At 57.3% G+C, this 27,468-nt stretch overlaps 1 protein-coding gene across 1 annotated transcript; it reads left to right on the top strand.

Annotated features, from left to right (window-relative positions):
• Positions 1-27,468, top strand: WNT9A (Wnt family member 9A; the record flags this gene model as incomplete). The annotated part of the gene is made up of 10 exons (XM_082650362.1): positions 1-7; positions 3,420-3,855; positions 4,505-4,684; positions 5,722-5,801; positions 11,129-11,236; positions 12,885-12,940; positions 22,717-22,772; positions 22,916-23,172; positions 24,261-24,523; positions 26,784-27,468. 10 exons carry the CDS (start codon positions 1-3, stop codon positions 27,264-27,266), a joined length of 1,926 nt encoding a protein of 641 aa, XP_082506488.1. The 3' UTR covers positions 27,267-27,468.

Raw genomic sequence — 27,468 nt, 5'->3', positions numbered from 1 at the left:
ATGTCGGGTGGGCCTGGCCCAGGGAGGTGGGCTGCCCTTGCCCAGCTTGGGGTCATGGTGGGCACCCCCAGCTTTGCAGGAGTTTGCTGTTCTGCTGAGACCTGGGTAGCCCCCTCTGCATGGCTGGGTGTCAACATTCTCAGGACCCACTGCTGTGCATGATTCTGGCAGTTCACAGCGCCAAGGTCTCCATGAAGTTGGATGTTTGCAAAAGTGCCAGTGAGCCGTCACAACCTACCACCCTTGTCTTTCCTGTCTCGGGGTGGGCTTTGTTTCACAGTACACACCCCTCCCTGGCGCTGATGAGGTCCTCTTGGAGCTGTGCCCATCAGCCCCTTGGAGAGCACTGCCATAACTCTGGTTAGGAACATGTACAGGGTAGAGACGCAGCCCAGCCTGGACCACTCCTTGCTTTCCCTCATGCTGCACAGGGTGGCTGCAGCCCCCTTATTAGTGTCAGCTTGTCCTGCCTCATACTCTGGATGTCCTTTCCCAGAAAGCTGGCCTGTGCCAAGCAGGCTTGGGTGGCCATGGCAGGGGGAATAAAAAAAGCCCCAAGCCGAGGTTTCTCTAACAGAAACACGGGGCCACTTTGCCATTGGCCAGAGCATGCTATGCTGGAAGAAAAAGCTCTGACCTCCTTGGATAACACACCCTCCTCATGCTGTGCTGAGGCCAGCAAGATTATCTGGAGGTGGCTTAGCTGGTGAAAGCAGGAGACTGGGATCATGTGTTTGCCACTGCCCCACCCCCACTTGCTTTGTGTCCTTTGAGCTAATTTGCCGAGTTCTCTAGGCCTCAGTTTACCATCCACGGTCAACTGAACCAGGTGCTGGTCTGTCAGTGGCTGTTCCACGTTAATTTACCTTCCTTCTCCACGCTGGGCAGACACAGTGAGGCGAGGCCAACGTGGGATGGCCAGGGGAGGTGTTGCAGGTGACCAGAAGCTGCAAAGGTGGGCTGGGGCTGGGTGTGGGGGAGGCAGGAGTTGTGGACACAGAGGTGGGAAGCACCTGGCCCCCTCCAAAGAGGTCCAGACTGCATGGGCGCCTTGAGGTCTGTAGGCAGTAGGGCCACCTTGGCCATGGAGGAGATGGGAATGCAGGCAGGGGCGGGGTGAGGAGGTCAGACCTGATGGGGAGGTATGAGGCCTGGGAGACTCCTGGGTGAGGGAACCTGTGTCCCCAGGTCCAGCTGGGGTGGGGGTAGCTGGTGGCACCACCTCAGTTGCTGCCATCACCCCAGGCACAGGGGGCAAGGGCAGCCTCTCCCAGACCCTCAGGGGTATTCCCAACATCACTCTGCACCGGGCACTGCCCCCCCCAACCCCCCTTCCACTCCACTCCCATGTTGCATGGCCCGGCAAAGTCTGGTCCTCCTATAGACCTTGGTTCTCACTCCCTGGACTGAAGGGGTCTCTCAGAATTCCTCCCCTGCTGATACCTGGGGGAGGCTTAGCACTCAAAATCAGGTGCCATAGGGCCACTCAGTCTGGCTGGGATAGCCCCCCAAGCTGCTATGAGCTGACAGCCCCCAGTGAAAGCAGAACCCCAGTCTTCCTTCCCCTTCCACAGATGGTGCTCATCTCTCCAGTCCCCTTTTTGCCAACTATAGCCCTGCCAGTCACTGGCTGGAACCTCAGCTGGCCGCCTCTTTCCTTGTGACTTTCTGGGTGGCCAGAAGAGAACCCTCCACGCCCCACAGAATGGAACTCTATAAGGCCTACAGCGCCTTCCAGACACACATTTACAACCTCACACTTCATTTTTTTGGACGTAATCTCTGTGCCTTTAAACATGTCATCACTTTGCGTCCCCTCACCCCATGCCTCACACTTCCCGGGTGTGGGAGCCAGCCCTTCAGGTGGAGGCCCTGGGGGCTGTGTTGAGGCCCTCGGAGGTGGGGATGACAGGGTGTCCCCAAGCCCTGCAGTCCAGGTGGGCTGGGGCTGCTTTGGTTGGTGTTCTCTTTGCTGTGCCAGCCCTGTTGGTGAGATGGCCGAGTGTGGTGTGAGCAGATGAGGGCATTGGAGGGCCCCCTCCCACAGGAAGAGTCCCCGGAGTGGGGAATGATGTGAGGCTGGTCACACCCACAGAGAGGCAGAACTATGGGCAGAGGTTTCTACAGTGTGACATTACAACTTAGAAACACGACTCTCTGGAGTTGGATGGGTCTCAGATGGGGAAACTGAGGCCCAGAGAGGAAGTGATTTGCTCAGGCCCCATCTTCTCCCCACCCTCTTCTCACCCAGCCAAGCACCCAGGTCCCCAGGAAAGATGGGGTATGCTCACCTGGGTGGCCTTTTAAGAGAGGTGAGAGCCCAAGGATATGTCCTGCTCTACGGGCCACTGTCAGGGTACATCTTTGGCCCTCCTGTTTTGCGTCGCAGCACTGTCCTGACACAGGTCACAAAGCAGTAGATCCTCAGAGCCCACTAGCCCAGCCTTTGGGGGGTGCTCAGACTCCCAGACTCTGGGTCATTGTGCCCAGAAGCAGCAACTCTGAGTACAGATGTCTGATAGGGAGCTGGGCTCTCCCCTTCAGGCCCAGGACTTGAGGGCTCTGGCAGCCCTGGCCTAGTGGGCCCATGGAGCTTCTAGTGTCATCCGAAGGCTGGCATTTCGTGGACACTTATCCCACAGCCTGGACCCCAGAGCAGTGCTCTCCTCCCTGGTCTGTGGCTGTTGACATGGAGAACCCTTGGCTCAGGGGTTTCTAAGGTTTCTCCTTGACCCCATCCTGTGTCTGGTAATTCGTGTTACCTGTTTTAATTTTGGTTTTCGGTTCTCGGACACTGACTTGCTTTAGCAGTGGCTCTGCGTCATCTCTCCTCCGTGTCCCTGGCAACTCCTCTTGCCTCTAGCAGCGCCAAGACTCCTTTGTCCAGTTCTCACAGTACAGAGGTTCTGAGAAGGAGGTCACCCGAGGATCAGCGCTGGCAGTGACCTCAGCCTCTAGTTCACCTCCCTTGATTTAAGGATAGGAAGAGAGAGGTCCCAAAATGTTGAGCGACCCGGCCCGCACCATCCCTCATCAGGTCGCCTCATTTCCAGGACAACAAACCAGGGAGCAGAGCCCCTCTGGCCTCGCTTCCTGAACTGTCAGTCTTCGCAAAAGGCAGGGGCATCACCTGCTGGCTTGTCTCCCCTTTCATGCAAACTCCTCCGGGAGCCGACGCGCGCGCTCCAGCTCCGGACTGACACCGGAGTCCCCTGCGGCACTACCCCTTGCCTCGCGGCCAAGAACTCCGCCTTGGCCCCGCCCCAGGCCACACCCCGCCCCCGCGGCCGCCCCAAGTCCCCCACCCCCAGGTCCTCCAACGCTCCCACCCGCTTGCTCCCACCCGGCTAGCCGCCCAACGCCGGCCCCGCCGTCTTGCCCCAGGCCACCAACGCTCTGTCTTGGCTCCACCCCCACAGCCGCCCTGGGGCTCGTTCCCTTCCCCCGGCCCCCGCCACGCTCCCGCCCCTTCCGGCCGCCCCGGTTCCCACCCGCCCCCTCGCGTGCCTCCCTTCCCACGCGCGAGGCGCGCCCTGAGACCCGAGTGGCCGGGCAGCAACGAGGCTGGGCGGGGCGCTGGCTCGGGTTTCGGCCCGCCCCCGGCGCCGGCGTGACCCCTCCCCGGGCGCGGGCGGGGCCGGGCCAGCTGGCCGGCGCCCCGCCCCCGGCCTGGCGCTCCGGGCGCTATAAGAGGGCGGCGGCTGCGGGGCGCCCAGCGCGGGGCTGGGAGCGCGATGGTCAGCCGCCGCGGCGCGGCAAGATGCTGGATGGGCCCCTGCTGGCGCGCTGGCTGGCCGCGGCCTTCGCGCTGACGCTGCTGCTCGCCGCGCTGCGCCCCTCGGCCGCCTACTTCGGGTAGGTGCCTCGGCAGCCCGGCGGGCGGGGCGGGCGGGCCGTGCCCGAGGCCGGCGCGGGCGCGAGGGCGGGGGCGACCCAGGTGCGCGGGGCGCGGTGCCCGGGCTAGCGAGGGCCCCCGGGTTGCCTGGAGCTGTTTGTTTGCGGAGCCCGCGTCGCTGGGTCCGCGAGTCGGTGTCCCCGTGGCGCGGAGCGCGGAGAGGGGCCGGCGTACCCGACGGGCTGGCGTGAGGCCCCGGTCCTCCGTGACCCCGGAGCCGTAGTCGCTGCGGCCGCTCCCGCGGCCGTGCGTGAGGCTCCCTGGAGCTCCGGGACCAAGCTCTGTTTATCGGCTCCCTTAGGCCAGGATTTCTTGCCAAACGTCTGGAGCCTCCCTGGCCCCTGCACACCCACCCCCCCTTGCAGTTTCCCCCTCCTTTCTCTCCTCGAGAAGTTAATTTAACAACAACAAAAAAATACGTACAAAATCCAGATGTTCCTTGCTCTGAGCCCCAAAGGGAAAAAAAACTCCAGACTGGAGGAATTTTATTTTTCTTGCGCTTTGCTTCTGACGTTCGCTCGGGCCCCGGCCCGCGGGAGCGCGTCTGTGGGACCTCTCCGGTGCGCAGGGCCCAGCCCAGCCGTGAATGCTGCCTCCCGCCGCCTCCAGGGTCGCTGTCCTGCGCGCTTCTCCGCAGCAGCAGTTAGTGTGGTTTGGGCTCGTCTCTCTCCGACGTTCCTTCCTGCCCTTCCTCGTTCCTCGCTCCCAGATCTGGGATGTCCAGACGGGCGAGCTTTGGGGACCCTCGCTGTACTCTGCAGATGGGCACACCGGGGTCTGGGTGGCATCGTGTGGGCAGCCCTCCGGATCTCCCCAGTCTCCCCGCCTCCTTACCCCGTGCCACTCCTGGAGCCGAGGCCACCCTCGCGTCCTGCCCAGTCCCTGTCCTGCGTGCCCTGCGGCCGTTCCCGGGCTGCCGCCCTCCACCCGTCGTCACCTGTTCCCTCTCCCCTGGACCAGGCGCCGGCGCGCAGCGTCCTGGCCGGCAGAGGGCCCCGTTGGTCCAGAAATGTGGCACTGCCAGGGCGGGGAGAGGCCGACTGGGCGAGAAGCCCTGCAGGTGTATCCTGTTCTCAAAGAAAATAAAATATTTTCATGGGAAACTTTCCCTTTGTGTTTTTCTCCCCCCTCCCCCTTCTCCTGTTCTTTTTTCCTGGGTTGTCTTCCAGGGTCAGCTCCCTGTCTCCTTACCCTGGAGACCCCACCCCGCAGCCAGAGCTGTGGCTGTGGGTTTGGCCCGCCTGGGGCCCAGGCTGTGCAGAGGCTGGCACGCCCCTGCATGCCATCTGTGCAGCCTTTGCCTCACCCTCTCGGGCAGAGGGAGGGTCAGAGGCTGGCTGTCTGGCTGCAGGTCCACGGTGAGTCACGATGGCCTGTCAGCCAGCTGTGCCTTCTCGCTGTCCGGGCTCAGCCATGGGTCTGCTCACCAGGCTTCAGACACACCCTAGGCTTGTCTGCGCCACGCTGTGCTCTGCTTGGAGTCTCCCTGCTGCTGGCCTTTTCTCTCTGGGAAGATCAGACCCACAGGGTGGCGTTCAGGGTCCTGGCTCCCGCCCTCCATCCCAACCCCTGTAGCATCCCTCTTTTTCTCCGTGTTTTCTCTGCACTTTGTTACCTTCAGGGAAGTGTGGCCAGTGGCTGTGTGGCAAGTCAGGAGGGCTTGGAGCCCCTGTGGCTTCTCCAGCTAGCCCTTCTGGCCCTGCTCTTTAATCCCAAAGGCCCCCTCAAATGAGGCTTCCCAAGTCCTGCCCCGTGGGTAGCATAGAAAGCAGTTCTGCTGCCTCTGCTGGGGGTACACCCCACTTCCCCCCTCCCCCTGCCACCAGACAAGAGAGACAAGACTCAGCTTGGTGGATGGAGGTCCTGGAGGATGGCAGGCTCTGTGCCAGCCCCACAGGCAGGGAAGGTAAGGGACCTGGTGCTGGAGTCCACTCAGGATAGCACCAGGCATGGAGGCCCAGCCTCTGGCTAGCAGTGACTGGCTGAGCCTGGGTCTGGGGCCCTTTCTCCGGGCTTAATAAAGGGGCAGGAGCCAGAGGGGAGGGGGAGGAGGAGATGGCCCAAGGCAGGCAGGGCCAGGCAGGGCTGGGCCAGAGCCAGGGGGCCTCTCTGTGCCTTGTGCTGGGGCTTCCCTCCCCACCCCAAGTACAGAGGGAACAGGGGGAAGGAGCTGGGATCCAGCCCTCCTCTCCCTTCCCCCACTCTGAAAGCTCTGCCTGGCACAGAGGCTCACAGGCAGGGCAGCTCCAGTTACAGCCCAGAAACCCAGAGAGGCTGGCCTGGGGGAGGATCACGTGGGTGGTGGGAGCCCTCCCCGCCCCGCCCCCCCCACCCCCCCAGGCTGCAACCCAACCCGCCCTGCTCCTGCTGTCCTGCTCAGCCTCTGGCCACCAGGCAGGGCCCTCCAGGTCACCTGCCTGCCATGGGAAAGGGGCTCTCCTCTCTTCCTCCCTGGCCTGACCATTCTTTTTGGTGTGATTAGCAGGTGGTGTTTCCATCTGGTTCTCCTGGGGCTACAGAGATGTCTGTGCTCTGGGGGCCTAGACAGCTGGCCTGATGCTCTCTTGGAAGGAAGTGGAGCCTGGCTCTAAGGAGGAAAAGACTGTCCCAAGGTCTTGTGGCAAGTTTGAGATACAAACTTGGACACCCCTCCCTGCTGCCAACCACCAAGCCCCCTGCCCCACCCCATAGATCTGGGTGGGCTCTCCCATACTTTGCTCCTCTCTTGGCATTATCCTCAGGTGAGAATATAGAGCTAAAGGGTGGGCCTTGTGTGCTGAAACCTGCTCAGGAAGGGATGCCCCAGGCCCTGGGGCAAGCCTGCTCCCCTGAGCCTGGAGCCAGGGGCTGGATCTGGGGATGTGGGGGATCTGTGCTTGCCAGAGCAGGGTCTGGGCTCCCCAGCACCTTGCTGCCTCTTTCTTAGAGGTCCCGTGTGTGTGCTGAGCCAGCCCCCTGCAGAGGCCCCTGGGGAAACTGCTAGACAGGCATCCAGGGGCTGCACAGGCCAGTGGAGGCCTGAGGCTTCCAACGTGATTAATCTTCTATAGAAGTAAGAAGGGGCACGGTGAGCCCTGAGGCTCTTTCGTGGTGTTGGCTTCAGCACTCCACATTATACAGGAAGCATTTGCAGGGTGATGTGGGGGAGTGGGGCACTGCTGTGAGGTCTGGGCTCGTCCCAACTCTCTGGTCCAAGTAGCCTGGAGGCCTGCATGGAAGAGGCAGCACCAGGCGTGACACTAAGGGCTTCCCTAGCCCATGAGGGGTGCTGGGAGCCAGTTTGAAAGGCAGCTGAGGTGCTCTGGACCATTGCACATGGGGGAGGGCAATTGGCCTTAGGGCCAAAGGTCTTTTTGTTATTGAAACGTAACTCACATCCTGTAAATTTACTTAGTTGAAGTATACAGTTCAGTGGTTTTTAATACACCCACAAGGCTGTGCAGCCAGCACCGCTATCTAATTCCAGAACATTTTCATCACCCCAGAAACCTCATATCCCGTCTCCCCCTCCCCCAGCCCCTGGCAACCACTAATCCACTTTCTGTTTCTGTGGATTTGCCTATTCTGGACATTTCATATAAATGGAATCATACCATATGTGGCCTTTCACGTCTGGCTCTTTTCACCGAGCATGCTGTTTCCACGATTTATTCACCTTTGTAGCAAGAATCAGTACATCATTCCTTTTTGTGACTAAATAATATTTGACTAGCTGGACATAGGGCAGTTTTCTTCCACCTATTCATCTGTTGATAGACGCTTGGGTAGTTTCAACCTTTTGGCTATCGTGGATAATGCTCCTGTGAAAATTGGTGTACACGTTTTTTTTGGCTGTATGTTTTTAGTTTTTCTCGGTACATACCTAGAAGTAGAATTGTTGGATCGTATAGTAATGCTACGTTTAACCTTTTGAGAAGCCACCAAACTGTTTTCCACAGCATCATTTTACATTCCCATCAGTAATGCACCAGGGTTCCAATTTCTCCACTCCTTGCCAATGCTTGTTAATTCTCTGATTTTAAAGAAAACATATTTTTTTGTTTGTTTTTAAATTCTGACCACCCTGGTCGATTTGAGGTGGTGTCTCGTTGTAGTTTTGATTTACATTTCCCTGATGACTAGTGATGTTGAGCATCTTTTCATGTGCACAGTGGCTATTTATACTGTCTTATTTTGGGGAAATGTCTATTCAGTTTCTTTACCTACTTTTTGGCTCAGTTGTTTGTCTTTCTGTTGAGTTGTAAGAGCTCTTTAAATGTTCTAGATCTATTCTTGGACTGAGGAAAACCTGTTTTCTTGACCTGTGAGCTGGCATGCTCTCACCCCTTCATACAGGGGCTGCACCCATGGGTCTTCACAACAGGTCTTCCCCCTGCTTGGCCCCCAGTGGACTATGTGTGGGGCCAGGGTGCAGGTGGCTGTTCATTTGCTGGAGCCTGGTCTGGGGTTGGGGCTAGCTGGGGGCCCTGGCACTGTGCTCGAGGTCTGCCCCAGAGGGGCTGCTGTCACTGGGGTGAGGGAGGGCTCTGAGTGCGGGTCAGGGAGGGTCGACTGCCCAGCGCCAGGAGGTGAGGGCATCTCCTCTGCTTCTCTGAATACTGAGCCTGGGGCTCAGCTGGCAGTCCTGTGTGGCCACGTGCCTGCTGGCTGCTTGGAGGAGGGGCTCCCAGCTGGTCCCTAGAGTAGGAAGAAGGAGGGAAGATTTCCTGGGCAGCAGGAGCGAGCCTAATGGTAGAATGGTAGAATGACAAGGCTGTACGGTGAGCCTGTGAGTGGGCAAGGGGTAAGATGGAGCCCTGCTAAGAGAACGAGACAGCTCTGACAGGGGCTGGGCGGGCTTGTGTATGGGGCTGAGGGCTGGGGCTCACCTGTAGGGGAGGTCAGCCTTTCACAGAGAGGCTGGGGAGACCCAGAGTCCACTGGGGCTAGGGAGGGGCTGACAGAGGGAGAGGTGTCCCAGGGGATTCCCCGGCTAGGGGTGGTGGTGCTGTGAGCTAAGCAGGCAGGAGCCTGGGGAGTCACGTGGGTTTGGGCAACAGGGCAGGTGCTACCCATGGAGACCCACCTCTGGACAGACATGCCCGAAACAGTCCTGCAAGGCCTCAGGTCTGGTGTTTGAGGGAGAGGCCATGGAGAGCAGTGTGCTTCAGAGGGTCAGGAGAGGGTAGGCCTGCACTGGCAGCTGAGGTGGGGGAGGGCCCAGGCGATGGGGCCCTATCCACAGTGTCCAGGGCAGCTGAGGGGCTGGCAGGGAGATTGCTGAGGCCCCTTGGAAGCCCTGTGGGTGAGACCTCAGAACAGCAGGTGACGAGGGTTGCAGGGCAGGGGCAGCAGGCTGAGGGAAGGTGCCTGGGGATGTGGGGAGGGCTTCAGGTCAGGGAAGGGAGCTCCAGGGACAGGAGAGGATAGAGGGGTGGTGTGTGGAGGGGCCTGGGCTTCCTGCCTGCAAAGGAGGGGGGATTCTTCTTGGACTATGGTCCAGGACCTCTGTGGCCAGTAGAGGGACCTAGGTGTTCCAGTTCCCAGCCTATGGGTCCAGGGCAGACATGGGGAGGCAGTTGGAAAGAGCAGGCGGGGGAGGCAGAGGGGATCCCTTGGGGAGCTCACTGCCCCTTGCATCTCTCGTCTCCAGAGTCCCTCCTGCCTCCCCCCTTCTCCTGGCCAGTCTTCTCTGGGGGGCTGTGGACTCCCAAACCGTTGGCCCCTGCCTGGCCTATTGTCCCCTTCCATAGGCTCCTGGGGGGGCCCTGCCCTGGCCCCCTAATACAGAGACCAGATAGAGGCAGGTGGGAGCGTCAGGCCAGGACTGGGCCTCTGGGCTGGGAATCTCGTGCACACAGGCTGTGGAGTCCGGTGGCCTCTTGGTGGGGTCTGAGGTGAGGAGGAAGCCGCCGCCATCTGGCTCCCCTCAGCTGTGTGAGCAGATGTTCTGCCACAGCCGGCGGCCGTCTGGACGGGAGGACAGCTGGCCTAATCTCACCCCCGTCCTTGCCACTGTGGTCCAGGACCTGACTCCAGAGCCATGGGCACTAGCATGATCCTGCCCAGGCTCTCAGGGTGGCCCCAGACTGAGGGTGGCGCCCACCACCCACCCCAGGGGCCTTGTGATATAGAGGACAATAGAAGTGTGTGGGTATTTTTTCTCCTGGAAAAGAATGCACACACACGATTCCTCCCGGGGGGCTGTGGGCCCTGAATTCGGGGAGGAGCGATGAGCTGATAAGGGGCCTGGCTTGGCTTTCCTGGCTGTAGAAAAATGACACCTGTCAGCAGGGCCGGCACTCAGCCCCCTTAATCCCAGCCTGGGGGGCACCCGGCTCCCTTTGTGTATTGTCCCAGAGGTGGGGGTGCCCCTGCAGTGCCCACCCTGGCTCAGCAGACTGCAGGAGGTTTCAGAGGAGGCGCAGTTGTCTGGGAAGTGGGTGAGGCCAGGTCCCTGCTTGAAGGTCAGCCTCTGGTGGGTGGGGAGCAGGGCCACTGTCCTCATGGGGCTACCCATCCTCCTGCGTCTGCCTCAGCTGTTGCCTCTTCCAGGAAGCCAGAGCATAGCCCAGAAGTATCACTCCTTACCTGTAGCTCACCTCTGGGGAAGCCAGGAGGTTCCCTTGTGGTGTCTCCTCCAAACTGCGCTGGGCTGACTCTTCCGAGGCCTGTGAGGGGGCCCCTCCGCTTCCTGGCTCTGCACCCAGGAGCCTGGTGTGGGGTCTGAGGTGCTCGTTCTCCAGGTGGCCCAGCCCCCTGCTCACCCCTGGCCCTAACCTCCACCACGCTGCACCCACACTTGATGACTGGGCCATTACACCTTCCAGCGCAGGGATGGTGGGCCAGGTGCAGCAGACACAAGACAATGGGGCCTAGATGTTGGACAGAGGCTTTGCGGGCGTTTTTGCTGTGGTGCCATGCTGAGGGGAGAGGGCTCTGCTGGAGCTCCCAGGGTGGGAGGTGGGGGTTGAGGACCCCACTGAGCGAGGGTCGGGGAGGTGGGAGCAGGTGGCTGCCCACGGTGCATAGCAGGTCTGAGCAGGCCTCTGGAGTGGGGCTTGGTAGCGTGGGCTGGACGATGACCAGCCTGTTTTCCTGCAGGGACTAATCATTAACGGACATCTGTGGGCTGGTCCAGGGTCTCCAGAGGAGGGCAGCCCCACTCAGGACAGTATCAACCTGGGTGGTGTGCTGGCCATCTGGCTCTGTGACCTGCGGGCACAGCCCGCCATGCTCCCCTGCTCCTCCCAGTGAGGTTCCTGGCTGGCCTGGTGCCCCTAGCCACAGGAGGAAACCCGGCCGCCCAGCTGGCAGGCCCTGCACCTCGAGACCGGCAGCCGGACGAGGGAATGGAAAAAGGCAAGCCTCAAGCTGCGTTTGTTTTTCTTAGCGATACCTGAGGTAGACGTGGCCAGGGAAGTGGTCTGGCCCGAGAGTAGAGGCTGCCAGGGGCTCCCAGACCAGAGCACACCAGACCTGGCTCCCTCTTGGACAGAGGGAGCAGCAGTGGCTGCCTCAGGCCACCCCAGGGTGAGGTGTTGATTGAGGCTGTCCCAGTGTTCCCCATCTGTGTCTGGCATGGTGCTAGGCCCCTGGGAGGCCAGCTCCAGGAAGGAAACCAGATATCAAAGTGATGCTGGTAGTGGCGGCGGTGGTGGTGGGGTCCGGTGGCTCTCCGAGCACCTGCCCTGCATCTTGCCTGTCCTTTGTGGCAGCCCCGTCGTGGGTCCACAGCCATCTCTGAGGCCTGGGGGTGTGGTGACCAGGGCACAGAGGTGGCCTGGTCACTCTGGTTCCTCCATGAAGCCACTGCAGCCCGTCTTCTCCTTGCGGCAGTCAGTGAATGTGGGGGTCCCATGCAGCCTCAGCCACCTTCCTGGGGGCTTTCGGCATGCCACTGTCCAATCTGGGCTCCACCGTCCTGCTCTGGAAAGGGGGCAGTTGGCTGGTGGCCCTCAGAGTCTGGGGGTCCCACGAGTTCTGCTCGCTTCAGGGGCCTCGTGTGGATGAGGACCTTTCTGTTAGGCTTGGGGGTGCCAGGCCTGGTGGGCAGTGCTGTGGGTCCCAGTGTAGTGGAGTTTGCTGAGTCCTGTGTCTGCCAGCTGACCCCCAGGGTGGCCAGGCCTTAGCTAGGCAATCCCCTGGACAGTGATGGATCTGCGGACTGACTAAGAGCTCTTCGTGCCCTGGAATCTTCGGGCCCCATGAGGTGGGGAAGTCGGGGCCTGGCAGTTCTCACAGCTGATGGAGGTGACAGCTGTCACAGACACAAGGTCTCTGCCACAGTGTGACCTGTATGCGGGGAGCTGCCCTCCCGCCCTGCTCAGCCCCATCCCTTGGCCCTCACCTCCTCCTTGGCACGGCAGGGCACCAAGTGATGGTGGAGCTCTCGGGGAGCCCCAGGCTCTGGTGGCGTCTATGCCCACCCCACACCCGCCTGCTTGGGTGGGAGGCTGCAGGCCACGGGAGGATGGAGGGTTAATCTCAGAACCAGTTCTCAGCACTGGAATTTGTTTTGAATTTGATTCACACAGAAATTAAACGCCGTCTGGTGGGGCTGAGGTTTCCTTGGCAGGGCGCTGTGGCTTCTGGAACTCCAGCCTCTTCTCCTTCCGCCCAGCCCAGGGTCTCAGCTCCCCATGCCCGGGGAGCTGGGTTTGCGGGCAGGGTGGCCCTTGTGGTGGCTGGGCCTGTAGGCAGGAGGAAGGGCAATCGAAATCTGTTCCCCTACCCCAACTGTGAGTGAGAAGGGGTGAGGTGTTCTAGGGGCTGAGTGATGTGGGACAAGGATGGCTCCAGTACCAGCGCGGGCCAAACCTGCACCCACCCTCTTCCGACAATGCCCGTCCCGCTACCTGGCTGTCCTTGGGGCAGATGTGAGGATGTGTGACTGGCTGGGTGCTCAGAGGGGCTGCGCTAGTAGTCCCCAAGCAGTCAGGCATGACAGCCTCAGGCCTGGTCCACAGAGGGGGTTGGGCATCCCCAGACTTGGCTCTGTCTGTCCTAGGTTCTTTCCTGCTGCCCCAGGGCTGGAGTGTGCTCTCTGCAGAGCTCGTCAGCGGGGTGAGCCCTCAGCAACGTGGGACCTAATCCAGGATGATCTGGTCTCAAGATCCTTACCTTGATTACTTCTGCAAAGAGCCTTATTCCAAAGAAGGCACATTCTGAGGTTCCAGGTGGCTGTGATTTGGGGACCTTTATCCTGTGCTTCAGATTATTCCTGCAAACAGTTTCTCAAATACGGCGACCAGCATATGGTCAGAGATAGCTTGGTGTGCAGGGAAATGCAGCCAAAGGACTTGCAGAAATGATGGCAGCAGACCAGTAAACAGAGCATCCCACACTGAATAAAACAACTCTCACTGTGCTTGCAGGAGCAAGATAAGCTTGGGATATCTGTAAGGAATGAGAAGCCACAAAAACTGACCCAGCAAGTTTGGAAAAACCAAATAGAACTGGGAAAAATTTTAAGTAGTAGACTGATTTGAAAGCAGATTATAAACAGTTGAAGAGAATTAGCAAACTGTAAGATGGGTCAAGAGAAATTACACAGAGTGTGGCATGGGAAGGCAGATACACAGAAAGCAGAGAGGGTGAGAAACCTGGGGACACAGTGAGGAGGTCCCACATGCTCCACCAGAGGCCCAGAGGTAGAAGAGAAGAGAAACTGATGGGGTGATACATGGAGAGAATGGCTGAGAGTTTTTCTGAAACTGATCAGAACAATCAAGAAGATTCAAGAGGCCCAGTGTCTTTCTAAGCAGAAAAAAAAAAAAAAGCTCATGCCAGAACATGACAGATTGCAACTGCAAAACACCAAAGCAATCCCAAAAAACAAAATACAGATTACCTTCCAAGGATTGTCAGGCTGACAGCTAAGTTCAGAACTGAGAGCAAAGCCAGGAGGTGGTGGGACCATCCCCTTGGTGCATGAAAAGAAAATAACTGCCAGCCAAGAACTCTACGCTCGGTGAAGATTACTGTAAAATGAGGGTGAAATAAAGACATTTTCAGACAAATTGAGAGTTGCTCTGAAGGAAATGTTGACGCCGCAGCTTAGGCATGGGAAATGGCCCTGCTGTGTTCCAGACACAAAAAGGAGTGAACAGCAAGGAGAAGGTCACAGGGAAGGAGGGGATAAGGGAGCATTGAACAACTTCCTGTTGGGTCCTAAATGTAGAACTAAAATACACAACAGCATATAATTCCAGGGAGTCAGCAAGGTTGTGTTCTCAGGCCTCATATTACTGAGAAGGGGGTGGTATTGACCAACATTGAACATGGGTAACTTATAGACTCATGTTGTAATTTTGAGGGTAACCATGAAAATAATGGAAATATATGACTTCAAATTAACAAAAGGAAAAGGAGAATAATGAAAATAACCCAAAAGAAGGCAGGAGAGGAGAAAAGAAAAAGAAGAGGCATGGCCAGCAGAAAGGATAAACTGAGACCCCAGGACCCCAGCGGATGAAATGTTCCAGGCATAAGGCTGAGGTGATTGGGGTTGTGGTCACGTCCTGAGTCTAATTATAGGCTCTGGGTGAGAGACACACGATGTAAGGATAGAGAACATAAGAGGATGGAGAGAGAACACACCAGCTCAGTGGGCCATAAGGTAAAGAGGGAAATGAGAGTAGAGAGAGACTCAGACTCAGCACAGTGATCTGAGCTGTGACTGTTTTAGTCAGTGACCTGGGGCTGTGTCAGGCTCAGTCTGGTGCCCTGAGGCTGCAGTTTCGGAGAGGCTGAAGCAGCCACAGTGGTAGCTTAAATGCATATTTTAGAAGTGGAGAGACACTTGAAAGCACTCAGCAAGTGTCCATCACAAAAGTGAGGAAGAAAAGTAAGGTAAACCGAAAGAAAGTAGAAGTAGTGCAGAAATCAACAAAAAAAACGTGCATTAGAGATGAACAGATCCCTCTCTGGGAAGGTCTTAGAAACACCTGAGGAGACTAACCCAGTGAAGAGGAGGCTCAGAGTGCTAGTGTCCAGCTACGGGGAACATCATCACAGATTCTGCAAACAAAAACAAGGGAATGTAATGAACAGTTCCATGCTGATAAATCTGCAAATTCAGAGGAAATGGAGAAAACCAAAAAAGTAACAGAAACAGATTTAAGATATAGAAATACTGACTAACACTATAGTAAGCAAAGAAATTGGGTCATTGGGAATGTAAAGTGGTATAGTCACTGTGGCAAACAATCTGACAGTTCCTCAAACAATTAAATATGGAATTCCTCTATGACCTAGCAGTTCCACTCCTGGGTTTATACCCATGAGAAATGAAAACATATGTTCACAAAAATATGTGTACATGAGTGGTCATAGTGGCATTATGAACAATAGCTGAAGAGTGAACAACTCAGGGACTTCCCTGGCAGTCCAGTGGTTAAGACTCTGCGCTCCCAATGCCAAGGGTACGGGTTCCATCCCTGGTCAGAGAACTAAGATCCCTCATGCCGCAGGACGCGGCCAAAAAATAAATTAAATCAATAAAATAAATAAAAAGACTGAACAGCTCAAACGTCCATCACCTGAGGAGTAGAAAAATAGAATGTGGTATATCCATACAAGGGGATATTATTACATGCTACCACACGGAGGGACGTTGAAAACATTGTGCTAAGTGAAAGAAGCCAGTCAGAAAAGGCCACACGTTGTTTGATTCCTTTTATAGGAAATGTCCAGATCAGGCAGACCCACAGAGGCAGAAGGTAGATTAGTGGTTGCCAGGAGTTGGGGGAGGGGAATAGGGAGGTAATAGCTAAAGAGTACGCTAAGTAGTTTCTTTTTGCAGTGATGAAAATATCCTAAAATTGACTGTGGTGGTGTTTGCATATATCTGCAAATATACTACAAAATGCTGAATTATATACTTTAAATGGGCAAAGTTTATGGTAAGTGAATTATATCTTGATATATAAAGGTGTTCTAAAAGAAAAGAAAAAGAAATTGGACCAGAAAAGAAATGTTTCCACCAAGAAAAGGTCAGCCTGCATGGCTTCATGGCAAGTTCCACCAAACAGTCAAGAAGACACGATTCTAATCTGACACAACTCTTCTAGGAAATTAAAAAAAAAAAAAAAAAAAAAAACTCCTGCTAAGGCACTGAAACTCAGCAGGAAGAGCATGGGAGAAGAAAATTACAAGCACGGATGCAAACATCCTAGACAAAACATCATCAAGTTACATCAGCAAAACAGAGAAAGGATAAAACCCATCGTGGCCAACTGGGTTTATTCCAGGAATGCTTAATGTCTAACATTAGAAAAATCAATTAGTGAAATTCCTCAATTTAGCAGATTAAAGGAGAAAAATCACACATCAAAAGATGCAGGGATGACATTTGATAAAGTTCAACATCCATTTGTGATTTTAAAAACATTCATAGCAAACTAAAAGCAGAAGGGAACTTCTTTAACTTGATACAGGGTGTCCAGAAAAACACACAGCAAACCTCATGCTTAACGGTGAAATGGCAAAAGCTTCCCTTTTAAAACCAAGAGTCAGACAGGGATGCCTGTCGTCACCGTTGTCTAAATCTGGGTGATGCCAATTGTCTTAACAGACCCTCAAGCATGATGGGAGTCTTTTCTCTCATGTAGCAATCACGTTCTGGCTCTGTGAGTGCATTGACTCCTGGTCTCTCGCCTTGTAGTGCCAGTCTTTAGGGCACCCTTGCGTCTGGAGGGGTGGGTCTGGGTAGCAGAGATGAGCAAGGATGAGGGTCCCCACTTTCTGGTGGTGGTGCCCACAGTTCTCTCCTTCACTTCATGGCCACATATGCTCTGTGCTGGCTGGTGGCTGTGGAGCTGGGGGTCAGGAGGCTGGGTCCCAGAGGGTAGCTGGCAGATTCTGCACGATTATGCTGATGGCCCTAGCCAGTGTAGCAAGGCAGGAAGAACCGCATAGTAAGAAAATAGACTGGTGTCTCTGCAGACTGCATGATTGTACACAGAGCATCTGAAAATCATCAGAGATGAATTACAACACATAGCAAAGTCACCAAATACTAAATCAGCATAGGGTCAGTTGGACTTTTGTAGGTCAGCAACAGAGGGAAGACTGACTTTATAAAGTTATTTTATTTTTATACACTATCACTCTGGAACACAGACTGACTCTAATACAGGCCAGCCCTGTGGGAGGCTGTAAGACTTCAGACTTCAGTGGGGGAACGTGTAAGACTTCAGAGAGAGGCAGGAAGGAATCCTGAGTAAATGGAGAGAGATGCTGTTCTCACCAATGGAGAGATTCAAAATTACACACACAGGGGACTTCCCTGGTGGCGCAGTGGTTAAGCATCTGCCTACCAATGCAGGGGTCACGGGTTCGATCCCTGGTCCGGGAAGATCCCACATGCTGCAGAGCAACTAAGCCTGTGCACCACAACTACTGAGCCCACGCGCCTAGAGCCCGTGCTCTGCAACAAGAGAAGCCATCACAATGAGAAGCCCGTGCACTGCAACAAAGAGTAGCCCCGCTCGCCACAACTAGAGAAAGCCCGCACACTGCAAAGAAGACCCAATGCAGCCAAAAATATATAAATAAATTTATTTTAAAAAATTGCACAGAGCAGTCATGACCACCCCAGCAAACCCTGTCACGTGTGTGCAAATGCAGAGCCAACGTGTGCCCTTGGAATCTGTTGGAAGGAGCTCCTGACGGAATCCCAGTAAAACGTCAGGAGCTCGTGACACTAGCCCAGGGTGGAGCCTGGAAATGAGCCACATGTGAGGCTGCTGTGACATCACAGAGCAGCGAGGAGATGGAACCTTTGGGATCCTGAGGGAGGGATGCTGGCCCCACCATACTTCATGGGCAGATGTTGGTGTCAGCTGGATGGAGAGCTGGATGTGCACAGCAAGATGGGGAAGCTTTTGGAAGATGTTTAGGAGATTGTTTATGACATTAGTGGTGGCAGTTGAGAGTGCCTGGGCACAAGGCTGTTTCTTGAGCTGGGTGAGAGCTGTGTTTCCCAGTTGTGCTGCTCACTTCCATGTGTGTATTATATCTTTTGAAGATACCTGAGTGTTGTAAAGTACCAGACCAACATTTAGGTCTCGTTTCTTCCCAGGAAATGGGTCCAGCGCTGGGAGAGGACAGCCAGGTGGAGCAAGGGCAGCCAACCTGGACTCAAGTCCTCCATGGGCTTCCTGGGCAGGCTTATGTGCCCATCGACCCGCCTGTCTCAGACCAGATGCCCACAGAGAGGGAGGGGCAGCTGTGTTGAGCACAGTGGCAGGTGCACTGGTGTGGGCAGCTGGGTGGTTGGAGGGTCTGTGCTGTGCCGGGTGGCCTGGGCGCTTTCTGGGCTGGAAGGCGCAGCCCCTGGAGATAGGCTGTGTGGGCAGAGGCTCATTGCTCCAGGCTGGCATACAGGGCTGAGAGCCTGTGAGGGACTTCTCCATGCCACTGGCTGTATGTTGAACTTTGTCATTTTGAATGGGCCACAAGTGCATGGGACAACGTGTGAGTGGCTCACACGCCATAAGGGAGAAGAACGTGTTTCCTCTGCCCCAGGCTGCCTTTATCCTGGGTTGCCCCGTGCACCCACAGGTGTGCACGCAGGTACTCTGCAGAGGTAGGCCTGTGCCTTGCCCTGAGTGTACACAGCAGGTGGGCTGCGGCATTTCTGAGGCCTGCTGAATACTGGAGTGGATGGAGCCCATTTATTCAGCCAATCTCCAGTCTTTTTGAATACCAAACAGTGCTTCCAGTGTTTTTGCACGACAGCATTGCATTGGGTAACATGTGAGTGACATACACTTGTATGTTTTTTCTTGCTGCTGACATTAAATTTTTTTTTTTTGCTTATATGTTTTAAGATAACATATCTGTAGTCTGTATTTCTAGAAAGAGAATTGGTGGGTGAATTTTTATAGATATGTCAGTCCAGAATTCCAGCCAAGGAGGAACACCTCCTTCCCTGTGTCCTTGACAATAATCCTATCAGACATTGATTTGTACTCCTCTGATGAATGAAAAATAACCTATCAATATAGTTTTTTGTTTTTGTTTTTGCTGTACACGGGCCTCTCACTGTTGTGGCCTCTCCCGTTGCGGAGCACAGGCTCCGGACGCACAGGCTTAGCAGCCATGGCTCACAGGCCCAGCCGCTCCACGGCATGTGGGGTCTTCCCGGACCGGGGCACGAACCCGTGTCCCCTGCATCGGCAGGCGGACTCTCAACCACTGCGCCACCAGGGAAGCCCTCAATATAGTTTTATTTTGCATTTTTTTGAGTGAAATGCAAATAAGTTTTTAACAGCCAGCTATATTCCCTTCCCTTGAACTGTATGTTCATATCCTGTATCCAATTAACAGTTGATTCCTTTGTTATTGATCTAGAGGAAAAGATACGCCTGTGTCCACATATGTACATGCAACACATGCACATGTGCCCATATGCACATGCCCACACACAAGCAAAGAAACTTGGTCCTTGGCCTGGGATCTGAATTGCAGCATTTCCTCTGTTGGTCTTGGGGTTCTATGCTACTTTTTGCTGTGCAGAGATTCTTGTACATTTAGATAGTCTAATTTATTAAATTTTAAAGGCATTTTGGATTCTGAGTCACTCTGACAAAAGCCTCCGTGATTCTAAGAATGTTTTATGAACCTCTCATCTTTCCTCCAGCACTTCTGTGGGTTCCTCGTTGTGTTGTCGTTTCTGCCTCTTGTCCCTGGGACCTTCTCCACTGAGCCCGGACCCACCTGATGGCCACCCTCTTCCCTGTACCCCATGCATTGTCTCACCCCTGCACCTCCGTGAGGGTTTGTCCTCTGTTGCTGCACTCCGGGCCATAAGTTCACAGGCTGGCTGCACTGAGTCCACACTGACTGTTAAGGGGGCCTGGGCAGGGGCCAGCTGGGCCCCCATAAAAGGGAGGTGGGGATGTGCCATCTTGGGATGAGGGACGCCGGGGGGTAGAGCAGTGCTGCCCCCTTGGGTTTCAGCCTCATGCCTACCATGGGAGCTGGGTGATGGCTCAGGGGAAAGGCCTGGCCCTTGGGCCTCAGGCCTCAGCCATGTGGCCACACGATTTTCAGATGGCCATTCCTGGACTTGAGCTGACCCTTCCTCAACATCCTTCTGCCCAGAACAGATGTAGACCCCACCTGGCCTCAGGAGAGTGTCAGCTTGCCTGTGGCTGTGTTTATGGAGCTGCCTCTGATACCCTGGTGGACATGCTGAGGCCAGGTGGGAGTGAAACTACCTGTAGCTATGTAGACTGGCCCTGGGTGTGGGGGACCCCTGAGTTAGCTCCTCATGTGCAGTGTGGACACAGGCTGGCACCAGGTGAGGGGGGCCCTGTCCTCAGTGCCCATGTGCAGAATTTGGACACAGGCACCCCCAATGCCTCCTGGAAGACTGGAAGGCAGCATCACCTGCCATTTGTCTCCCTCTCCTCGTCCGTTTCCAGCCTGGCCCCAGGTCCCCCCAGGATGGCCTTACAGTAGGGGTCTTCTTGGATGCCGGAATGTTTTGGCAGCGGTGGGAGCTTGGTTAATCTGAATCCTGCCTGGGGGATGTGCTGGTTGGAGGCTACAGTGCTTTAGCCATGTGGCACGCAGTTCTGGGCACAGCTGTTGACATTCCTGTCTGGGGACAAGTCTCCACTGTGTGAGCTGTCTTTGTGTGAGGAGTATGGCTCTTCCGGCCTCCAGCCCAGGGTCCTCGGGCCCCTGCCTGCTCACCCTGCCCCAGTGCAGCAGCTGTCCTCAGGCAGGGGCCTGGAAGTCCACAAAACTGCCCCCTGACGTCAGCCTCTGCCACATCCCCATGTCCTTAGGCATGAAGTCCTAATGCTAGATAAGGGGTGCAGGTAACTGGGGCTGCCGTGTGCTGCTACCCCTCCAATGCATCGTCCCAGCTCCAAGCTCACGTGTCTTCTCCCCGAAGGTCTTACTGCCTCTGCATCCCCACTGCTCAGTGGCCCACAAAGGATCTGTCCGTGTCTCAGGGACCTTTGGAGCTTCTCCTCTAGCCAGCACCCATGCTGGCCTCCCACAGCACACCCAGGGGCCTCCTGATTCAGAGTGTTGCTTACGGAGAGGGGCACGGGTCTTTCAGCAACGTCTGCACAGACTTGAGCTGGCAGGGATGCCTCTGTGGGCTCTGCTCACCCACGCCCTTGGTCTCAGGGTTGGGAGCAGTTGCCACCTCTGCTCTCCCACAGTTCACCGGTACACTAGCTCTGAGCACTGTGGAGAGCAGGGCCAAGGCCTGGGGTGGGTCTTCTCAGGGTGCCCACCATGGCCTCACTCATGCTGCACCTAAGTGTGCAGAGGTGGGGGGTAGTGGTCCTTTCTGCTCTGCACCCCTAGGCCTGACCAGTCAGCTCTGGTGTTCCGGTAGCCTCCTTGCCCAATGCTGCCTGGGCCTCCTGTCAGCCTGGTTCCCAAGCCTCAGCATCCTGCTTTGCTGTTCTCAGGGAGCTGATCAGCAAGGGTGAGACAGGGGCAACTCCTTCAGGGACTGGGATCCAGAGGCCTCAGGGTAGGGCCGATTCTGCTTTGCACGGGCCCCACCCTTACCAGGGTGGATATGCAGCGACTCCCCTCTCCACTAGGCAGGGCAGGGCATGCTGGGGGGTGTGTGCATGCAGCTACAAAATGTGGTACCCGAGGTTGTCCCCAGGGGAACCTCAACCTGCAGCATTACTGCTGGAGTCTGTTAGAGGGTGGGGTTCTAGAAGGCCCTGCCCACATCCCTTCCCCTGCAGAAAGCTGCAGCTCTCCTTGTCAGCCCAGTGGCCACCGTACCCCTGAGGGGGCTTTGGAAGGACAGCAAGAAATGGGATGGGGCATGGTGTGGGGCTCCAGTATCTGTGAACTCCTGATACCCCTGGTTGGCTGAGGTGAGAGGTGGGGGCTGGGGCTTGTTTCTAGTGGTGGGCTCTGAGCCCCATTCACGTCCAGGTGGGCACCTCTCCCTCCTGAGGGCTGAAGGTCTGGGTGGGGCTGGGCCTGGATGTTCCTGGAGCCCAGATGTGCAGTTGTCTGTCTGGGGACACTGAGGCCCATGGTTCTGAGCACAGAGCAGGCAGAAGGCCAGAGCCAGTCAGTCCCTGGATGGAGCAGCTGGTAAGGAGTTAGGGCAGGCAGGCCAGACAGAGGAAGACGGACCCAGGCCAGGGCCTTGGCTCAGCCAAGAGAAGGGGTGGAGTTGCACAAGGACCAGGAGCCCACTTCCCGGGTGGCACCTGGGTCCTGGGACGAGAGGCCCCTTCTGGTGCACATATTCCAGGAGACCCCATTGGAACCATGGGGGCCATCTGCACAGGCTGCAGGACAGGGAGTGAGCCAGGACCATCCTCAAGGGACCACAGGGCCGTGGGGGCACCCCTAGCTGGGGATGGCAGAGTGTGGGGGTCCTAGAGCAAGCTGGGTAAGCAGACATGGGAGTGGGTCGGGGAGGGTACAGTAGATGTACGTCTCATGCGGCCTGAGGCAACTGTGCCCGCTCCCTGCCTTGGTTGTCTGCCCTTGGCCAATACCCTGGGCTGGGCAGTCTTCCCAGGTGTGTGTGTATGAGTTTCTAGCTGTGTGTTCCTTCCCCTGTCATCAGACCTGGGCAGTGAGGCTGGTGTCAGCTGGGGTGTGACTCCCTGAAGGGACTTGTTGGGGAGTGGTCAGCATCCGTGTGGATACCTGAGTTATGCTCACTGGGCAGCCAGTGTGAGAACCCAGGGCGTGCAGGGGGCCAGGCAGGGGTCCACAAGCAGTTGGCAGGGCAGGGCGTGAGTGGATATGGGGGCAAGCGGGTGTAGAGAGGATGCCTGGTGGGCAAGGGTCCCACGGCCTTCTCACCACCCCTCCGCTGCCAGGTTCTCTGTGACCTTTCTATACCGTCCCTGGGCCTGCTGCCCCTTCTGTCCCCCAGGTGGGCCCACTGGGGCTCCTATCCAGTTGCCACCATGCTTTCCGGCCGAGCAGGTTCTTCTGCTGCCCCAGCATCTGCAGCCCTCGCCCAGCGCCCACCTTCTGCCTCTGGGGCAGGGCTCACTCTGGCCTCTCTGTGCCCAGGCTGACGGGCAGTGAGCCCCTGACCATCCTCCCGCTGACCCTGGAGCCGGAAGCAGCTGCCCAGGCACACTACAAGGCCTGCGACCGGCTGAAGCTGGAGCGCAAGCAGCGGCGCATGTGCCGCCGGGACCCCGGTGTGGCTGAGACGCTGGTGGAAGCGGTCAGCATGAGTGCTCTCGAGTGCCAGTACCAGTTCCGGTTTGAGCGCTGGAACTGTACGTTGGAGGGTCGCTACCGGGCCAGTCTGCTCAAGCGAGGTGAGTGTGCTGGGACACTGGGCCGGAGCAGGGAGGCAGGACCTCCTGGCCCTGGTGTGCGCCCCTAGTGCAGCACCTCAGCTGAGTTCCAGGTGACTGGGCGGTGGGTGGGATCTGACCCCCCCGATCCCCCCTTCCCCTGCCTCCTGCCCTCTCCCCCATGCCCGGTCCCTTCTCACACCTGCATGAAACAGTTGCTGGTGGCACAAGGCACATGTGGTCAGCTGTGACAAGGCCTGAGGCAGCTCTGATGGCTCTTGCCACATGGCAGTGGCTGAGGCCCGGTGCCTGGGCACAGGAGCAGGGGTCCAGCTGGTGCCCCAGCCCAGAGCACGGAGCCTCCTCTCTTGTGTCTCCTTCTGCATGAGGGTGCCGAGGGGGACTCTCATCTGAGTCTCTCAACAGCGTTGTTTTAAAAACTAGGGGACACGGGGGAAGGGTAAGCTGGGACGAAGTGAGAGAGTGGCATGAACATATATACACTACTAAATGTAAAATAGATAGCTAGTGGGAAGCAGCCGCATAGCACAGGGAGATCAGCTCGGTGGTTTGTGACCACCTAGAGGGGTGGGATAGGGAGGGTGGGAGGGAGGGAGATGCAAGAGGGAGGAGATATGGGGATATATGTATATGTATAGCTGATTCCCTTTGTTATAAAGCAGAAACTAACACACCATTGTAAAGCAATTATACTCCAATAAAGATGTTAAAAAAAAAACAAAACTAGGGACCTGAGGCCCAGGGCATGGCAAGGCTCACAGAGGGCCCTGGCCAGTCTAGTAGGTTGGAGACCCAGATGGATAGGGTCTCCGATTGCTGGGCACACCTGTGGCCCAGTACACTCTGGGTTCTCTCCTGCCCCTGACCAGTCCTATGTCTGGGGCACGAGGGAGCACCTCCTGTCCCCAGGTGCACATGGCAGCCCAGGCAGGTACGCCCCTCCCTGCATGGAACACACCAGGAAGGATCCTTCCCGCAGACCCTGCTCTATACGGAATGTGTGCCTGGGGGTGCCATGATTTGGCTGCACCTGAGGGAGACGGGGGCCGCTGTGGCCTGCTGACCTGCCCCTGCCCCCACCACCCCAGGCTTCAAGGAGACAGCCTTCCTTTACGCCATCTCCTCTGCTGGCCTGACGCATGCACTGGCCAAGGCGTGCAGTGCAGGCCGCATGGAGCGCTGCACTTGTGATGAGGCCCCTGACTTGGAGAACCGAGAGGCCTGGCAGTGGGGTGGCTGCGGGGACAATCTCAAGTACAGCAGCAAGTTCGTCAAGGAGTTCCTGGGTCGGCGGTCTAGCAAGGATCTGCGAGCCCGTGTGGATTTCCACAACAACCTCGTGGGTGTGAAGGCAAGCGGGGTGGGGTGCGGAGTGGGAAACGGTGCAGGGTGGGGGGCGCACAGGGCACAGGGCAGGGCATGGGGTGGGTGTGGGGTTGCAGGTGGTGTGAGTTGGGGAGCAGGGCGGGAAAGTGCAGAGGGGTGGGCAGGGTGCATATGTGTTTAAGGGCTGGGGTGCAGGGGCTGAGGGAGGGGCATTGGTGGTGGAAAGGGCTGGGAGGAGGTGAAGTCGGCTGCCTCTGGGGCTCTGTTCCAGCCACTGGTGACAGCCAGGGCCTCCAGTCCTTCTGCTTATAAGGCTCATTACTTACCAGATGGGCAGGGATACTAGTTGTCATGGTGGGGAACTCCATGGAGGGGTGCCCCGTGGTCTCCCATGGTTGGGTGGAACCAGAAGGCCTACTTGCTGCTGGCTGGTGAACAGGCAGGTGGGTCCTGGCTGGTCAAGGCCACAGGGAGGGTCTCCCTGCTGGGCACCATCTAACCAGGAAGACAATGGACTGGTCCCTACCCGCCAGGGCTGAGGGGTGGGTGGTCCTGTCACCAGGGACCTAGGTGGACAGCAAACAGGTAAGTGTGTGGTCCAGGGGTCCCGGGGAAAAGCTGGGGGTGTGGCTGGCTCAAGCTGGGGAGGCGGCTGCTACCTCAGGGACCCTGTCTGTGGCCAGGACTGTTCCGAGGAAACTTGAAACAAAAGACTCAAGGTGAAAAGGACTGTTTCAGCTCTCTTGCTGGGCCCTTCTGGGAGCTGCTGGCTGCAGGCATGGCTGGACCTGGGGGGACCTGGCTCCGCAGCCACTCTCTACCCACCCGCCAGCCCCTTGGCTCCACGCCGCTGGAGGAGGCATCGGGTCCCACCACCTTCACTGTGGACAGAACACCCCACCCTCTTAGTCCCTGCACAGGCTGGCCAGTCAAACGCCTCCCAAGGCCCAGCCTGAGCTGGGGGATAGTCAGGGGCTGGGAGGGGGAGCTGCGTGCTTGCTGGGCAGCCCTTGCGATATGGAGCCCCAGCCTAGGGGCTGGAGGGGGGCGTGAGGTCATTAATGCCAGCCTCACTCTGAGTCCCTCTTTATTGAGAAGCCAGAGTTCTGAGGTGTGGGCTTATTAAAGAATCAATTTCCCCCTATTCCACAGGAGCTCTGCCTCTCCTTCCACCCTCTGGGGAGGGGTGCAGGCTGATTAAATCCCCCTTGGGAGGCCCTTTCTTTTCCTCTGCACTCGCTCTTTTGTAAGCTATTAATGAAAAGTCAGAATATGAAAGTGCTCCATTAGCTCCACTGGTCCTGGGTAAGCCTCGTTTTAATTAAATTTGTCCGGGTTTCTCAGCAAAGTATCATTAAATGTGACTCTTCTGTTGCCTGGCTGGAGGGCAGCTATGTTTCTTAATCCCCCTTGAGCCGACTCTCCCTGGGGGCAGTGTGGGAGCTCAGGCCTGGCTTGGGGCCCACTGGGAGAGGGACCTCCCCTTCCCCTGCTGTTCTTCTTCCCCGTGTCCCTCTAGGGACCCCAGTGTGGAAAGTCAGGCAGGAGGCCCCGTGGGACAGCTGGGCTGACTCCACGGCTTTGCAGGTTGGACCCAAGTCCTGGGAGGGGAAGGGCCCAGCCTGGGTCTTGGGCAGCTTCCCAGATCCCAAGCGGAGTGTGGGTGCTGGGCCATGCCTGCTCCTGCCTGCATGTGTGCGGTGGGTGCAGCCCCCTCCCATCTGGACCTCTCTGGAGGCTTTCTCCCACTTTCCAAGTAGCAGGGTTTGGGATGGTGCCTGCACATGCAGTAGCATCTGATCCCTGTGCTCAGGCAGGGGCATGGCCAGTTCTGTCCACTAGGCAAGCTAACTTGCTTGTCCTTACTTTTTCAAGGAGCAGACTGCTGAGGACAGACTGTGTGGTCCTGGGGGATGCTGACAGGGGGGCTAGTGGGGAGGTGTGCCCTGCCTTGCAGAGGGCAGCCTGGGATGCAGGGATGGGAAGGGAGGACCATGATGGTGCAGGAGGTGGGTTCAGGGTGCTGCAGTGGCCTCTCTGAAGGTGTGGTGCTGGCTATGGGGTTTCTGTCCTGGGTGGTTCATGACTTGGAGAGGGAGGGACATGTGTGGGTAGCAGGGGGCCTGGGTGATGAGCAGTGGTGACCCCCTTTGCCTGGGCCCGGGTCTGGGGGGCCATGAGATCTGGCCCTGGGGTGAATGGCAGTTCCAGCCCCTCTGAGGGTTGTCCTTGGGGACTGGTCTCCAGTCTGCTCAGAGTGGCCCTTATGCCCACCTCCCTCCCAGGTGATCAAGGCTGGGGTGGAGACCACATGCAAGTGCCACGGCGTGTCAGGCTCGTGCACCGTGCGGACGTGCTGGCGGCAGCTGGCGCCTTTCCATGAGGTGGGCAAGCGCCTGAAGCACAAGTACGAGACAGCGCTCAAGGTGGGCAGCACCACCAACGAGGCCACCGGCGAGGCCGGCGCCATCTCACCACCGCGGGGCCGGGCCACAGGGACGGGTGGTGGCGACCCACTGCCCCGCACTCCGGAGCTAGTGCACCTGGACGACTCACCCAGCTTCTGCCTGGCCGGCCGCTTCTCCCCAGGCACTGCCGGCCGCAGGTGCCACCGTGAGAAGAACTGCGAGAGTATCTGCTGCGGGCGTGGTCACAACACACAGAGTCGGGTGGTGACCCGGCCTTGCCAGTGCCAGGTGCGCTGGTGCTGCTATGTGGAGTGCAGGCAGTGCACCCAGCGCGAGGAAGTCTACACCTGCAAGGGCTGAGCCCCTGTGCCTGGCCAGGCTGCTGCAGGGGTGCAGGCAGTGTGTGCAATGTGAGGGGTGTACACCTGCAGGGGCTGAGCCCCTGGGCCTGGCCAGGCTGTTGCAGGGGTACAGGTGGTGTGTGCCATGTGAGGGGTCTAGACCTGCAGGGGCTGAGTCCTTGACCCGGGCGCCCCCAGTATACTTGGTTACAAGGCAGGGG

The sequence above is a fragment of the Grampus griseus genome, assembly GCF_964374135.1.
Source record: "Grampus griseus genome assembly, chromosome: 3".
NCBI lineage: Eukaryota > Metazoa > Chordata > Mammalia > Artiodactyla > Delphinidae > Grampus > Grampus griseus.
The sequence above is the reverse complement of the archived record's forward strand: the minus strand, read 5'-3'. Positions and strand labels throughout refer to the sequence as shown.